The following is a 15,777-nucleotide window of genomic DNA, read 5'->3' as shown; positions in this document are numbered from 1 at the left end:
GAATCCGTCGGTTTTTTCTTCAATCACAATCCTGCTATCATCCACATACAGGCTAATTCATGACTATTGCGAATTAGCTTTGGAATTTGCAGCTACCATTGCAATAATGTTAATGGTGGGGATAATGTTCAAAAAATGTTTCTAAATCCAAGACTGAAATGTGTCAGTCTGGGTTTATCCCAGCACTGAAAAAGCAATTCCAAGCAGTTCCCTCTACTTGCTGGCCTCCATTGGCTCCCGCTGCCTCAAAACCTTCAATTTAATATTCTCATCCTCCTGTTCAAATAGTTTCAGGGCCTTACTCCTTCCTTTCTCTGTAACGTCCTCCAGCTCCACAACCTTTGCGTTCATCTGACTCTGGCCCCTTGTGCATCCTCCTTATCTTCACCCCTCCAATGGAGTCATGCCTTTAGTCCACTAGGCCCCACCCTCTAGAATTCCTTCCCTGAACCTCTCCAGCTCCCCATCTTGTCAGACCCTCCTTAAAACCCACCTCTCTGTCCAACCTTTTAGCCACCTCGTCCTGCTTTGGCTTAGTGTCCATTTTTGTCTAATAATGCCTCTGTGATGAGTCTGGGACTGCTTTTCTACAAATAAAGCTGTGAGCTCCAGAGAGGCTGTGCCAGAGATGCAGTAATAGACTGATGTTTAAACTCTACTAGAAGTGTTCTTGTAGGAATCACCTCGATTTTTGTGTGAGCTTGTGGGATTACCGGATTAAAATCTCCCAGTTTCCAGGGGGGATAAAAAAACTTCCTGATGTGCTGGATATTTGTTGCATTCCTTGTGTATTGTGGTCTTGGATTGTCCATCAATTATGTTAATAAAAAAACTCTTATGATGTCAAATTCGCCAAAGACGATGCAATGGAAAGTGTGGGCCTGGCATAGATTCTACTACTCTGTTTTAATTCCAGGTTTTACATCACGTTTTATTTGGGTGTGAAATGGCCTCCAATATGACAGGCAAGAAGGGCAGCATGTTGACCAAAAAGAAAACACAGTACACAGTCCACACCTGAAACAGCCATTAGGCCACTTTGCATTGGTAAATTATGCCTGTCACAGGCCCCTATGTAGGACTGGTTTGTCTTGAGGCAACCAGTGCCAACTGCACTTAAGAAAACCAGGTTTACATTCAGCATGACAGGCAGGAAACGAACAGTGTGTGCACCTAGGTCTCCAATCCCGCACCCATCATCGTATCACCCAAGCCTGCCTGGGTTTTTCAGTCTTCATTTTCATGCGTGCTTTCAAACTTAAATAGAAACACAGCTGGTGTGGTGAGGGAGGTCAGTGCAAGACCGCTCCCTGTTTTGGATGGTCCCTCTGATCTGTGGATTTCTTGGTTACTGGTGTGCGTGGCCTATCTTCCCTCAGACAGACCAGTCATACTCTGATACTTGCACAAGAAAGGTTTATTAGTACTACTGAACAGGTTACAGAGAAGGCATGTTGCTCCTGAGCATGTGTTCCAACCTCGAGAGTCTAATACACGACTGACTGATATCGATGATACATCATCATCTATGTCATACATTAGCATACCCATTCTGTTAATCCTTACCCTACACTGCCCCATATCTCCTGGCTGCAGTTTGTTCCAGAACTCCGACCTATAGAATAACGCACCACTTTGTTGTAAGTGGTTCAAAGCTTATTTGACTACTTTTAATGAGATTATGGAGTTGAGAAATTTAAGAGAGCTTAATGCTCATGTGTCACAGTTTCTAATGAGAATCAAAAGCAGAGAGAAATCGATACGAATAGAATATTGCTGGAAAAAAGAGACATGCTGTCAAAGCTTTTTGTCTTGCACTCATCAGGTCAGATCGCAAGAAATTACCAACTGTAACATGGCTAGAAGCCACGTATGTTCATATACAGGGCCCTGTCCTTTGTAGACAGAAGGAAAATGTGCACAACTTTGCACTATTTTCAACTAAACAAAAGCTTAGGGAACAGTCATTCCGTGGTTCATCTCCCAGGGCAATGTCTTGACCAGAGTCAACCTGCCCGGTTTGAATTTGAACAAAACTTGGCAGTTAACTGTTCCCTGGTGCATTCTCCTTAGCAATGCCTCCATCAATCAGAGTCCACTTGCCAACCAGTCAGCGCTCTCTTCCCATGCAGTATAAATTGTTCCCTTGTAACAGTTTGGGAATTTCTTGCGAGCTATCCTGAATGAGTGCAAGATGAAAAGCTTCAATAACATGTCTCTTTTTTTCAGCAATGCTCAAGTTCTGCACTACCAAAAAACCGCTAATAGAATAGTAGCAGAGAAGGAGACTAGTCAGCCTTTCGAGTCTACGCCTGCTCAATCAGAGTGATCCAGTTAGCACCTCTTCTGCACCATTTCTCCTGTACATTCAACGTTTTCTCAATCAAATGCTTACCCAATTCCTTTTTGAAGGCTACTATTAAATCTGTATCCACCTCCCTATCAGTGCAGTACATTTCAAATCCTCACCACCCATTCCTTAAAATACATTTCCTCATGTCCCCCCCTGGCTCATTTACCAACCGTTTTAGATGTGTGTCTTTGGGTTATTGATCCGTCAGCCATTGGAAACAGTTTGTCTTTATTTACTCTATCTAAACCCTTCTTGATTTTAAATGTCTCTACCAAATCTCCTCTGAGCCTTTTCTACTCTAGGAAGACAACCGCGGCTTCTCCCGTCTATCTATGCAGCTGTAATCCCTCATCTTCACACGTTATTAAATCAAACAGTTGCTGCAGTAACAACCTCTTTCCACTGGGGAGAGCACTTGACATTTATTATACTGTACATTTAACACAAGCAGTTTCTGTCTCGGGGATAAGGTGTGATTGAATTGCGACTGATTTTTAAAAAGCAGAATATTTCTATAAATTTGCTGAAACATTGCGAAAAGTGGGATGGCAACTAACCAGCTGGTCATGTACATCTTAACTGGACAACAGGGTGACCAACTCTCAGGGAAAAAGCTAAGGGACACTATGGCATGGTGGGCTATACAACCGGGGGGATTGCTGGCAAACCTGTGAGGGTGGGGTGGTGGGGAGTTGTGCAGCGCAGGGAGTGATGTGCTGGCGAACCTGTGAGAGAAGAGCGGGGAACTCATTAGTGAAAATCATGGATCAAAACCACGGGACAAAGCGCATCCTGGCAGCAAACTAGGGGACAAACGCCTCAAACGTGTGACAGTCCCCTAAAATCCAGGACAGTTGCTCACTGTGCCGGACAATCGTCTGCAACTGACGAGCAAATGCTGTCTCTTCTTGTCCTGCTTTCTTCCTCTCTGCCTCCCCTTTGTCTCTCTAGAGTTGTAAAAGGAATTGTGGCAGACAGTTTGCACACAGCACGATCCCAGAATGTAATAATGACCAGATACTCCATTGTTGTGACTGTTGAGCCTCTGAATTGAGGGCTTCCATACATGACCTTCTGATCCTGAGGTGCCAGGGCTGACATCGCTAGGAAGCCTTCCTTGGTCTTTGTCCCTGTGTCAAAAACTTTATCTCAGGTGGGGAGTGAGGTGGATGGGAGGGAAGTGGGCCAGGAACTCAGGCCCTGTCTTCTCATCAGTGTTTTACATGGGGCTGAGCAGGGGAGAAGCGACTAGGGTGGGCAGGTAGGTGGTTGATAAGTTTAGGTCCCAGGTCCCAATTTTCCCCACTTTACCTGCCCAATTTGGGGCAATGGGAAATCCATGGGATCACTAGACACCAATCAGAAGCTGATTTTCCTTCCATGGTCATCAGGCACCGAGGTCAATAGTTTACAGCTGCCTCGGGCAGGATCAGCTAACTTGGCACTGCCCAGGGACTAAATCCAGGGCTTCCCTCGCGTGCATGGGGCTCAGTGACACACATCAATGCACGTATGGCACTATATAATGGGAGGTTTGAACTGATCTGGGTACCAGCCTGACACATTGCCCAATCAGTCTTCAATCAGTAATTAACAGTATTCTTCCATCAAGTGAGATGATTTTTGCACCATGTAAAATTTGCTCTGGAAAAAGCAGTTGTTATCTTAAAAAAAATTCCTTTCCAGAAGTAAAAACTGGGAAATAAGAATACTGGCCCAAACTGGTCTAGTATACCATAAAATGGAACGCCAGTAAAACTGGGGTATAAGAATACTGGTCCGAACTGGTCTTGTACACCTTAAAATGGAACGCCAGTAAAACTGGGGAATAAGAATACTGGTCCGAACTGTTTTTTACTTCTGGGTTAGAAGAAATGGTAGGCCTCAACATTTTAGACAGCATACTTTACCCATCATTTGGCAGAATGACATTCCTGCTTCTGATCAGTCAGCTGCGCAGAATGGATGGTAATGTGTCTCTTGAGTAAGGGTAGCCAGTTGTCACTGCTGAGAAGGCTGCCACCTTGGGGGACAGTGTGGTGTTGGTTGAGCTTCATGGCCTCCCTGCCAGGTCTTGTGTGGCAATGTGTGATGGATGAGACAAGTCCAGAGTTGGCCCATTGGATGTGGTGGTTATTAAGTTGAGCGTGTTTGACAATAGCTGACTTGCCCCATTCACTGTGTTTGAAGGAGGTTGGATGTTCCTTGAGCCTAGTTTGTAGGCTGTGGCACATTTCCACAGTGCAGATGAGTCTGCAATTGCATGCTAGGGGCTGTAAGTTCCTGGTTTACTGGGGGATGGTTTGTCCTCTTTTTGAGCATGAATGATAGAGTGGAGCTTCAAGAAACACATTGCCATCCATTCTGTACAGTTGGCCAATCGGCAGCAAGAATGTTAACATGTATACGCAGGACTCAAATCCGCAATCTCCTCCAAATGAGCAGAGGACCCGGTCCGGTAGACTTGTGAAACTGCCACAGCGGTTTTCCCTATAAATAGAAGTCAGACACTTGGGGAGGTGGGGGAGACTGCGTGGTGGTGTGGGGGGAGATATAGTATAATGGGTAGAAACAGAGACTTGGGGAGATGTAGTATAATGGGGAGAAACAGAGACTTGGGGGAGATGTAGTACATTGGGTAGAATCAGAGACTTGGGGAGATGTGGTATAATGGGGAGAAACAGAGACTTGGGGGAGATGTAGTACATGGGGTAGAATCAGAGACTTGGGGAGATGTAGTATAATGGTTAGAAACAGAGACTTGGGGAGATGTAGTATAATGGGGAGAAACAGAGACTCGAGGAGATGCAGTATAAGGTATAAGTCAAGATGTATTCTGATTGTGTGGTATGCTAAGGAGACCCAGTCCACATCATCACAGGAAGTGATGCAATATCTCATGATCTTGCTCTCTCTTGTTGAACCTCATGGCAAGAGGAAGCCACAGTGAGTTGTTCCTTAATATAGTTAACATTTTCCTTACTCCGATTCTTCAAATGTTCTGTGTTAGTACAACGAGACCAAGAACATTATACGAATGATGGGTAGAGTACACTGACTGAAATGCTGAGGCCTAGTAGCCCTTCTAATCGGCAACAACTGCTCCGTTCAGAACAACTTTTACCTGGTGTAACTGTAAGATTGTCTTACTCAATGTTACTGCTCTCACCATGTAAGCTTTCAAATGACCTTTCATTCACTCAAAGTAACACTCCAAAACATTTAAAGGGTGAAAGTTACTTGCGGCGATGTTACCGTGGTAATGTTGTTGGATTGTCGTAAAAACCCAACTGGTTTATTAATGTCTTTCAAAGGAAATGAACCTGTTGTGTTCTTGTCTGATTCGGTCAACAGACAGGTCCAATTCCATACCGTAAATTTGATTTTTTAATCCCTCAGAGAATGAGGGAATTGGTGATTCCAATTGTCCACGCTTTAAAAAAATAACTTCTTGTACCACAATGTTGTGAAGTCCATTTTGACCCCTTCCTGATCACATGGCTTGGGTGTTTCTTCCTCTGGCTGTGTTTCACGCTGATTTGCGAGGGACACAATATAACTGGTACGGTCGATGCAGGGTTGAGAAGCCACTGGACAGCGGGCTGATATCAATGGCGTGTGGCTCTGCCAGGGATCTCAAGGTGAAGTTCTGCAGCAGGGCTGTGAGAAACAGGAAAAGCTGCATCTGGGCCACGGTCTCACCTATGCACATACGGCTCCCTATAAGAGATGGACAAGTAATGCAGGGGTGTTAGGAACTGACCTCACTCTAACGGAATAATGGAAAGTCCATGGATATAGCTGGGCCTTTAACAGGATGGGGTTTGGGTTGCCAACATTGTTTGGAGGTATTCCTGGGGGTCTCATCATATGATCTCAAGGCGCCAACTGTTTTGACCCCCACACTCAGGCCACTGGTTGCCCCCAACACTCCCACAGTAGCTGTTGCTTATCCCTGGCCTTCTATCTTGCTCCACCTGCTCCTAAACAGCATAAAATCCATCACATCGCATTCCTACTTCTCGTTAGCTCTGAAGAAGAGTCATACGGACTTGAAACGTTAACTCTGTTTCTCGCTGCACAGATGCTGCCAGACCTGCGGAGGTTTACCAGCCTTTTCTGTTTTTAATCCCAACACTCCCGCCATTGGTTGTCCTACATGCCCATCATCGCAACACCCACCTTCCCACACTCAATTGGATAGCAGTCTCCCCATTATTTGATTGGCCGATACTTGACCGTCGGTCAAACAGCCTTTATTTCCCCCCAACACCCACCCACCCACCCCCTCATCCCCCACGTCATCACCAATATTTTTATAACTGGTAAGCAGACGTGTTCAAAGAAATGAAAATGAAAGTGTTTTTTTAATCCCCCTATGTTTTTTTCTGTTCCTGGCTGTTTCCCACAGCAGTGTACTGTACTGGAGGTTACTTTTTTAATACCTGGAGATTCCGGGCCAATCCTGGGATGTTGGCAAATCCAGGTGGGAGTTCTATTGCCTCTTTGCAAGCCAAGGAGTCACAATTATGCGAGTTTACCAAGGTCTTACAAGGTGATGGTGACATAGACGTCCCAACATGGAGACAGGTCATTGGACCCAGCCAGGCCCTGTTGGTCTTTATCCTCTCGACCAGTATTAGCCCTTGTGCCAATCATGTCTTTTTATTCCCATTTCCTTCAATCGTTTATCTAACCCTATTTCTAAAGTGTGTCACGGGGGTTGGCGGGGCTGGGGTGGGGGTTTAAAGCCCCTCCCCTGAATGGGTGGGCAGCTGAAATGCCAGGATCCTGCCATCTGCAATCTTAACTCCCTTTCCTGCAGCATCCTACGAGACGACCTGTCCAAAGCCGATGGGATCTTCCCTGCACTGCGCTGACCAGCCCTGGTGAGGTCACTGGGGCCCAGCTGCTATTTTAAACCCAGGCTGGGGTGGAGAAGCCTTTCCATCCAGGTTATCCTGGGATCGGAACCAGGAGATGCTGATAAAGAGAAGGGTCTCTCCTTTGTTGGGGTAAGGAGGAACATAAAAACTTCATATAGGGACCAATATGAAAGTTCAGGCCTCCCTAACTCCCACCCCCACCCGCACCCCCACTCCCCGAGCGTGAGACCACGTTCTCGAGTGGACCCAGACCCCAAACCCATTGCCCACCTCATGTTGGCGAGCTGTTTTTCTGCCCTTATTCCCCACGATCTTGGGAAATTAGCAGTGGGATTCAAACACTTTGCCATGGGCAAGTGGCATGAACCCATCAGCCCAGTTTCCCCATTGTTGGCAACACCCTGGGAGCTAAAATCCAGGCCAGTAGTCTCTGCCTCAGTCACTAACTCTGCCTCACAACCTGGATCTGCGAGATCGATAAGAAAGAGCTAGAAATGAACTTACAGGAGATAAGGGAAAGGGTATTTCAGGAGGAAGAAGAGAGGCTGCATTATTTTGAAGGTTCCCTTGTTCTTCCAACTGCACTTCCTCAGATATAGGAGCAGGAGGATGCCATTGAGCCCTTGAGCCTATTCCATTATTCAGTTAAATCTGTGACTGATCTATGCCTTAACTCCATTTACCCACTTTGATTCAGTAACACTTGATACCCTTGCCTAACAAAAATCTATCAATCTCCGTTTTGAAATTTTCAATTCATCTTCCCAGCCTCAACAGCTGGTTGGAGGAGGGAGTCCCAGGTTTCCACTAACCTCTGTGTGAGGAAGTGCTTTCTGACATCATCCCTGAATGGCCTGGCTCTCAATTTAAGGTTCTCTCCCTTTGTTCTCGACTCCCCACCCCCCCCACCAGAGGAAATAGTTTGTCTCTAGCAACCCGATCAAACCCTTTAATCGTCTGAAAACACATCTTCAATTCTAACATCTTCTTTCTGGAGGCCTCAGTCTTGACGTCAGTGAAGAGGATTTTGAAAGGCCAAATTTGGTATGAATAAACCCTGTGCCTCTCCCATTGTGTCAGCTTTTCTCCTTCCAACCTTGTACCATGGGTCTTGGTCCCCTCACCGCACTTTCGCAATTTAAATGAAGAACGCACACAATATAAATGTTGTCCAAACCTGCTGAAAATGGCATGAAAGCTTCATTCTCCTTCAATCGTCCCGTCTCATCCAGAAAACGGTCTGGGTTGAATGCTTCCGGACTCTCCCAATAATTGGAATCATACAAAACAGACGCAAGGAGAGGGATCACAATCATTCCCTAAGGATAAAACCCACAGAGATTAAGATCAATGTAGCACCCATCTTGTTAATGTAGCCAGTGTCTTCCTTGGAGGTTCACGATTTGGGCCAATGCAGTTGCATTTCCACAGCATCTTTCACAATGTCAGGATATCTCAAAGCACTTTACAACCAACGAAGCCCTTTACAGCCACTTTACAACCTCTCGGCCTTCTTTTCTCAGGGAAAAGAGTCCCAACCTCTCCAATCTACCCTCATAGCTACATCACCTCTACTACTTTGGGTGTGTAGACATCGTTATAATGTAGGAAATGCAGCAGCCAATTTGTGCACAGCAAGCTCCCACACACAGCAATGAGATAACAACCATACAGACAATCTGCTTAAGTGATGATGTTTGAGGTATAAATATTGCTGGTGTTTGTGGCTAGATAGCTCCAGGAGAAATGCCAAGAACAGAACATGGACCTTGACGCCACGTTTGTTGACCTGACCAAGGCCTTTGACACAGTCGGCCATTAGGGCCTTTGGAAGGAGAAATTTGGCTGCCCTGAGAAATTCATCACAATGGTTTAATGACAGCGTGCTCACACATCACAGTATCACAGAATCTTTACTGTGCAGGTGGAGGCCACTTGGCCCATTGAGTCTTCACTGGCTCTCTGAAAGAGCATCCCACCTTGTCCCACTCCCCTGCCTTATCCCTGTGACCTTGCCCATTCCCTCTTTTCAGGTAGCAATCCGATTCCCTTTTGAATACCTCGATCGAACCTGCCTCCACCACCCTTTCAGGAAGTTTGTTCCAGACTCCGACCACCCTCTGGGTGAAAACATTTTTCCTCACATCACGTTTACTCCTTTTGCCAATTATTTTGAATCTGTGCCCTCTAGTTCTTGATGTTCTCTTGAGTGGGAACAGTTTCTCACTATTTACCCTGTCCGTACCCCTCAGGATCTTGAATACCTCTATCAAGTCTCCTCTCAGCCTTCTTTTCTCCAAGGAAAAGAGTCCCAACCTCTCCAATCTATCCTCATAGCTATAGTTCTTCATCCTGGGAATCATTCTTGTGAATCTCCTCTGTACCCTCTCCAATGCCTTCACATCCTTCCTCAAGTATGGTGCCCAGAACTGGACACAGTACTCCAAATGAGGCCTAACTAGTGTCTTATACAAGTTCAACATGACCTCCTTACTCTTGTACTCAATGCCCCAGTTAATAAAGCCTAAGATACAATATGCTTTATTAACTGCTGTCTCATCATGCCCTGCCATCTTCAATAACCTATGTCCTGGATGATGGTGAATCTTCTGACCCATTCCCAGTCACTAGTGGAGTTAAACAGGGCTGCGTGCTAGCGCCAACCCTCTTCAGCATGTTCTTCTTTGTCATGCTCGCCTGCCTTCCATAAAGGTGACCCTGGCATTGAACTAGATACTGTACGGACCGGAACCGCTCAATCCGAGATCAAGATCTCCAAGGACATACTATGTGATTTCCTGTTTGCCGATGACTGTGCATTAGCTGCCGTTCAGAGCTGGATATGCGATGCAGCACGGACTTGTCCTCCAACGCATGCAACCTCGGCCTGACTGTCAGCACAAAGAAAACTGAAGTAATGTACCAGCCTGCTCCAAGGAAGCCCCATCTCGAGCCCAAGGTTTCAACCCATGGCCAGAGCCTGTCAGCAGTGAATACGTTCACTTATAGAACCATAGCAGCACAGAAAAGTTATGGTGCAGAAAGAGGCCATTCAGCCCATAGTGTCTGCACCGGCCAAAAAGAGAGAAAAGAAACTAGCCGCTCATTTTAATCCCACTTTCCAGCGCCTGGTCCATAGCCTTGCAGGTTATAGCGCTTCAGATGCAGATCCAGGTACCTTTTGAATGAGTTCAGTGTTTCAGCCTCAACCACCAACTTAGGCCGTGAATTCCAGATGCCCACCATCCTCTGGGTGAAAAAGGTTTTCCTCATGTCCCCTCTAATCTTTCTACCAATCACCTTAAATCTATGCCCCCTGGTAATTGTCCCCTCAGCTAGGGGAAACAAGTCATCCCTGTTTACCCTATCTAGGCCCCTCATAATTTTGCACACCTCATTTAGGTCACCCCTTAGCCTCTTCTGTTCTAAGGAAAATAATCCTAGCCTATCCAATCTCTCCTCATAGCTGCAATTTTCAAGCCCTGGCAACATTCTTGTAAATCTCCTTTGTACTCTCTCCAGATCAATTATGTCGTTCCTCTAATGTGGTGAACAGAACTGTACATAAAATTCCAGCTGTGGCCTAACCAGCATTTAAAACAGTTCCATCATGACATCCCTGCTTTTGTATTCAATACCTCGCCCAATAAAGGAAAGCATTCCATTTGCTTTCTTGACCACCTTGTCCACCTTTCCTGCCGCCTTCAAGGACCTGTGGACATGCACTCCAAGGTCTCTCACTTCCTCAACCCGTCTCAATAACTTCCCGTTTATTGAGTATTCCCTTGCTTTGTTTGCTCTCCCCAAACGCATTACCTCACACTTTTCCAGATTGAATTCCATTTACCACTTCTCCACCCACTCAACCAAACCATTGATATCATCCTGGAGTCGACAGCTATCCTCTTCACCATCAAATACATGGCCAATTTTTGTGTCATCTGCAAATTTCCCAATCGTGCCTCCCACATTTAAGTCTAAATCATTAATATATACAACAAACAGCAAGGGCCCCAACACTGAGCCCCGTGGAACACCACTGGAAACCATTTTCATCCATTGGCCATTATCCTTTGTTTCCTGTCACTGAGTCAATATTGGATCCAACCTGCCATGTTCCCCTGTATCTCATGGGATCTCACTTTTCTGACCAATCTGCCATGTGAGATCTTGTCAAGTGCTTTACTGAAATCCATGTTGACCATATCCACTACATTACCCTCATCAATCCTCCTTGTTACTTTCTCAACAAATTCTATTAAGTTAGTAAGATACGATCTCCCCCTAACAAAACCATGCTGACTATCCCTGATCAATCTGTGCCTTTCTAAGTGACAGATAATCCTGTCTCTCAGAATTGTTTCCAATAATTTTCCCACCACCAAATTCAGACTGACCGGCCTATAATTTTCTGGCCTATCCCTCGCACCCTTTTTAAATAATGGTACAATGTTCGCAGACCTCCACTTCTCTGGGACCTGAACCGTATCTAATGAGGATTGGAAAATGATCCTCAGAGCATCTACTATTTCCTCCCTGGCTTCTTTCAGCAGCTTGGGATACAAACCATCTGGACCTGGTGATTTATCCATCTTCAAGGATGCCAGTCCCTCCAGTACTTCCTCTCTCATTATGCTTATTGTACCTAATATTTCACACTCCTCCTCTTTAACTGGAATGTCTGCATCATCCCTCTCCTTAGTGAAGACAGGGACAAAGTACTCGTTGACAACCCTGCCCACATCTTCAGCATCAACACACAAGTTACCATGTACATCTCTGATAGGCCCTACCTTTTCCTTAGTTATTCTCTTGCTCTTAATATACTGGTAAAATGTCTTTGGGCTTTTTTTATTGTACCTGCCAATACTTTATGGTATCCTCTCTTTGCTCTCCTAATTTCCATTTCTACTTCACCCCTGTACTTTCGATACTCCTGTAGGCTTTCTACAGTATTGAGCCTTTTGTGACTGTCATAAGCTTTCTTTTTCTGTTTTATTCTGGCCTGTATGCTTCTGAGTATCCAGGGGGCTCTAGATTTGGCAGTACCACCATTTTTCTTTGTGGGAACATGTCTACACTGTGCCTGTAGAATTTTGCCTTTGAATGCCTCCCACTGATTTTACACCGTTTTTCCTTTTAATAGCTGTATCCAGTCCACTCTCTCCAGCTCACCTCTCAGCTTTGTAAAATTTGTCCTCCCCCAATTTAGAACTTTTACCTCTGTCCTATCTTTGCCCTTTTCCATAATTATGTTATTATGGTTGCTATCTCCAAAATGGCCCCCCAACTGCTACTTCATCCACTTGCCCAGCTTCATTTCCTAAGACTAAATCTAGGATTGCGCCCCCTCTCGTTGAACTTGTTATGTGCTGGTCAAAGAAATGCTCTTGAATGCAATTCAAGAATTTTGCACTCTCTGTGCCCTTCACACTGTTGGTATCCCAACTGATATTAGGGTAGCTGAAGTCCCCAACGATTACTGCCCTATTGTTTTTGCACTCAGAAATCTGACTACATATTTGCTCTTCTAACTCCCTTCCCCTATTTGGGGGTCTATACTACACTCCTAGCAGTGTGGCTGCCCCTTATTTATTTCTGAGCTCAACCCATATGGCCTCATTTGATGCTTCATTTAGTATATCATCCCTCCCCACAGCTGTAATTGATCCTTTAACCAATAATGCTACACCACCACCATTTTTATCCCCCTCCCTATCTTGCCTGAAAACTCTATATCCAAGTTTGTTGAGCTGCCATTTTTGCCCCTCCTTAAGCCAAGTTTCTGTCATAATGATGATATCATGCTGCCATGTGTCTATCTGTAACCTCAGCTCATCGGCGTTATTTACAATGCTTCTTGCATTTATATATATATCTTTTAACACTGCCAAATTCCTCTGCTGTACACTTTTTAACCTTTGCTGCATCTGTCTTTCGGGGTCACTCACTAATTCTCCATCTCCCGTTCCCTCTGAATTTGCCCTCAGGTTCCCATCCCCCCGGCCAACCCAGTTTAAACCTCCCCCCGCCCCACCCAACAGCACTAGCAAATCTCCCTGCAAGGATATTCGTCTCAGCCCTGTTCAGCTGTAGGCCATCCAGCTTGTGTAGGACCCACCTTCCCCAGAACTGGTCCCAATGCCTCAGATACCTGATGCCCTCCCTCCTACACCAGCTTTCCAGCCATGTGTTTATTCACTCAGTTCTCCTATTTCTATATTCGCTTGCGTGCGGGACTGGGAGTAATCCTGAGATTATTGCTTTAGAGGTCCTGCTTTTCAATCTCTTTCTTAGCTCCCTAAAGTCTGCTTTCAGGATCTCATCCCCTTTCCTACCTAACTCATTGGCACCAACATGGACCACAGCCTCTGGCTGATCACCCTTCACCAGAAGAATGTCCTGCAGCTGGTCCATGACATCCTTGACCCTGGCACCTGGGAGGTAGCATACTCTCCCGGAGTCATGTCTATAGCGACATGTTCCCCTATCTGACGAATCCCCTATTACTACTGCTCTTCACCTCTTCTTCCTCCCCTCCTGTACAGCAGAGCTGCCTGTGGTGGCACAAACTTGACTCTAACTGCACTCTTCGAGGAACCAATGCCCTCACCGGTATCCAAAATGGAAAACCGATTGGTGAGCGGGACCCCAGGGAACTCCTGCGCTACCTGCCCAATTTCCTTGGACGGCCTGGTGGTCACCCATTCCCTTTCTGCCTCCAGGCTCCTAAGCTACGATGTAACTACATCTTTGAACGTGCTATCCACGTAGATCTCAGTCTGGCGGATGTGCAACAGTCACTCCAGCCGCCGCTCGAGCTCTGAAACCCGGAGCTCAAGGTTCTGCAGCTGGTGACACTTCCTGCACATGTGGTCGTCTAGGATACTGGCAGCATCCACAACTTCCCACATATTACAAGACACGCATTCCACATGACCGAGTTGTCCTGCCATGGCTTCAATTTATTTCCCTTGTGTTAACTTTATTTTACTTTGGTTTCCTTATGCACCTTATTTTACCTGGCCTCGATGTAACTTTATTTCCCTATGGCTTGTGTTTCTTACTTCAATGTAATAACCACTTCTTTTAAAAAGAATGTGCTTTTCTAATTCTCAGCTACTCGATGACATTCCTTAACAGCAGTTTCTCACCAACCAAAGAACTTATACGTTTCCTGTGCTGATAGGTGCTAGGTGCTGCTGACTGCCTGTCCCAGGGTCCTCCTCTCGCACTCTCCTCTAGGCGCTGCTGACTGCCTGTCCCAGGGTCCTCCTCTCGCACTCTCCTCTAGGTGCTGCTGACTGCCTGTCCCAGGGTCCTCCTTTTGCACTCTCCTCTAGGTGCTGCTGACTGCCTGTCCCAGGGTCCTCCTCTCGCACTCTCCTCTAGGTGCTGCTGACTGCCTGACCCAGGGTCCTCCTCTCGCACTCTCCTCGTATCTTATCTTGGCAGCACACTCTCTCTCGAGGTGTCTATGTTGGCGATGAGACACGTGCAGGAATTGCCAAAGCAGGTGTAGCTTTTGGCAGACATTGAACATCAGTCAGGGAATGAAGAGGAGTGAGTCTTCCTACCAAACTGAAACTCTGTAGAGCAATAGTCCTGCCCACTCTGATCTACGCATAGGAGACTCGGACTGTGTGCCAGCGTCCCTGCCAAGAAGCTCAACCACTTTCGCCCGAGCTGCCTTTGGAAGCTTCTGAAGATCAGGTGGCAGGACAAAATACCCGACACTGCGGTGCCCACCCGAGCTGGTGTGCCAAGCATCCACACCAGATTGAGACAGTCACAACTGAGTTGGGCTGGTCATGTAGCCACAATCCCCGACACTCGCTTACCAAAGCGAATCTTCTGTGGAGAGCTCGAGTCTGGGGTGAGCTCTCATCGCGATCAAAGGAAGCACCACAAGGGCACTCCGAAGGCTTCACCTGGGGGTTTTGATATCGACCCCGAGTCCCGGGAGAAGCTCGCCCGGGGTCACTGCACCCGGCGCAACCAAATAAAACACGGAACGGCCTCCTTCAGAGGCAAACACATATCAGAGGCAGAGAGAAAACACAAGGAGAGGAAATCCTGATCCAGCGACTTGTCCAAAACTCCATCGTCTGCCGTATTCTGCCCTATTTGCACGCAGAACCTTCCGGGCACAGATCGGCCTTAGCGGTCACCCACACACCCATCGGAACCTCACCAAACTCCTCAGGTGATGAACATGGTCACCCTCGCCTTTGCAGGATGAGCAAGGATGCTCAGGGGAGCATCATTGCTCTTTTTTGATGTGCCACGGAACCACTGGATTTATTGTACTGGGAATATCCCAGTGGATTAGTCACAGTGGGACTATTCCACTGGAATTATTACACTCCAGGTGTCTCACTGGGCTTGTCACACTGGGGATGTCCCACAGGGTTCGCCACACTTCTCTAAGGGCCATGCGATTGCAGAAGCGACCTCAAAATTCGCCAAACGCTATTCATTTGCTTGTACACAAGGGACTGCGCTTACAGGTGGCTGCAGAAACTGTGAGGCAACAAG

General features: G+C 46.4%; 1 protein-coding gene across 2 annotated transcripts in view; it reads right to left on the bottom strand.

The window, feature by feature from the left end:
• Window positions 1–3,798: 3,798 nt before the first annotated feature.
• The window catches only part of LOC144671394 (cytochrome P450 2F2-like), a 46,662-nt gene continuing 34,683 nt past the window's right edge, over window positions 3,799–15,777 (bottom strand). Inside the window, exons 8-10 of one of the 2 annotated variants that reach the window (XR_013573928.1) lie at window positions 8,417–8,558; window positions 5,042–6,073; window positions 3,799–4,967 (exon numbers count right to left, since the gene is read on the bottom strand). Coding sequence is in view for 1 of the 2 variants with exons in the window: in XM_078533283.1 (XP_078389409.1) it covers window positions 5,883–6,073; window positions 8,417–8,558 (333 nt within the window). In the remaining variant the exon portion in view is untranslated. Of the gene's footprint in view, window positions 6,074–8,416; window positions 8,559–15,777 lie in introns of both variants that reach the window. The other variant, XM_078533283.1, reaches the window with a different exon arrangement.

The sequence above is a fragment of the Cetorhinus maximus genome, chromosome 32 (assembly GCF_964194155.1).
Source record: "Cetorhinus maximus chromosome 32, sCetMax3.hap1.1, whole genome shotgun sequence".
NCBI classification, from domain to species: domain Eukaryota; kingdom Metazoa; phylum Chordata; class Chondrichthyes; order Lamniformes; family Cetorhinidae; genus Cetorhinus; species Cetorhinus maximus.
Note: the sequence above shows the minus strand (reverse complement) of the source record. Positions and strands in the feature narration are given on the sequence as shown.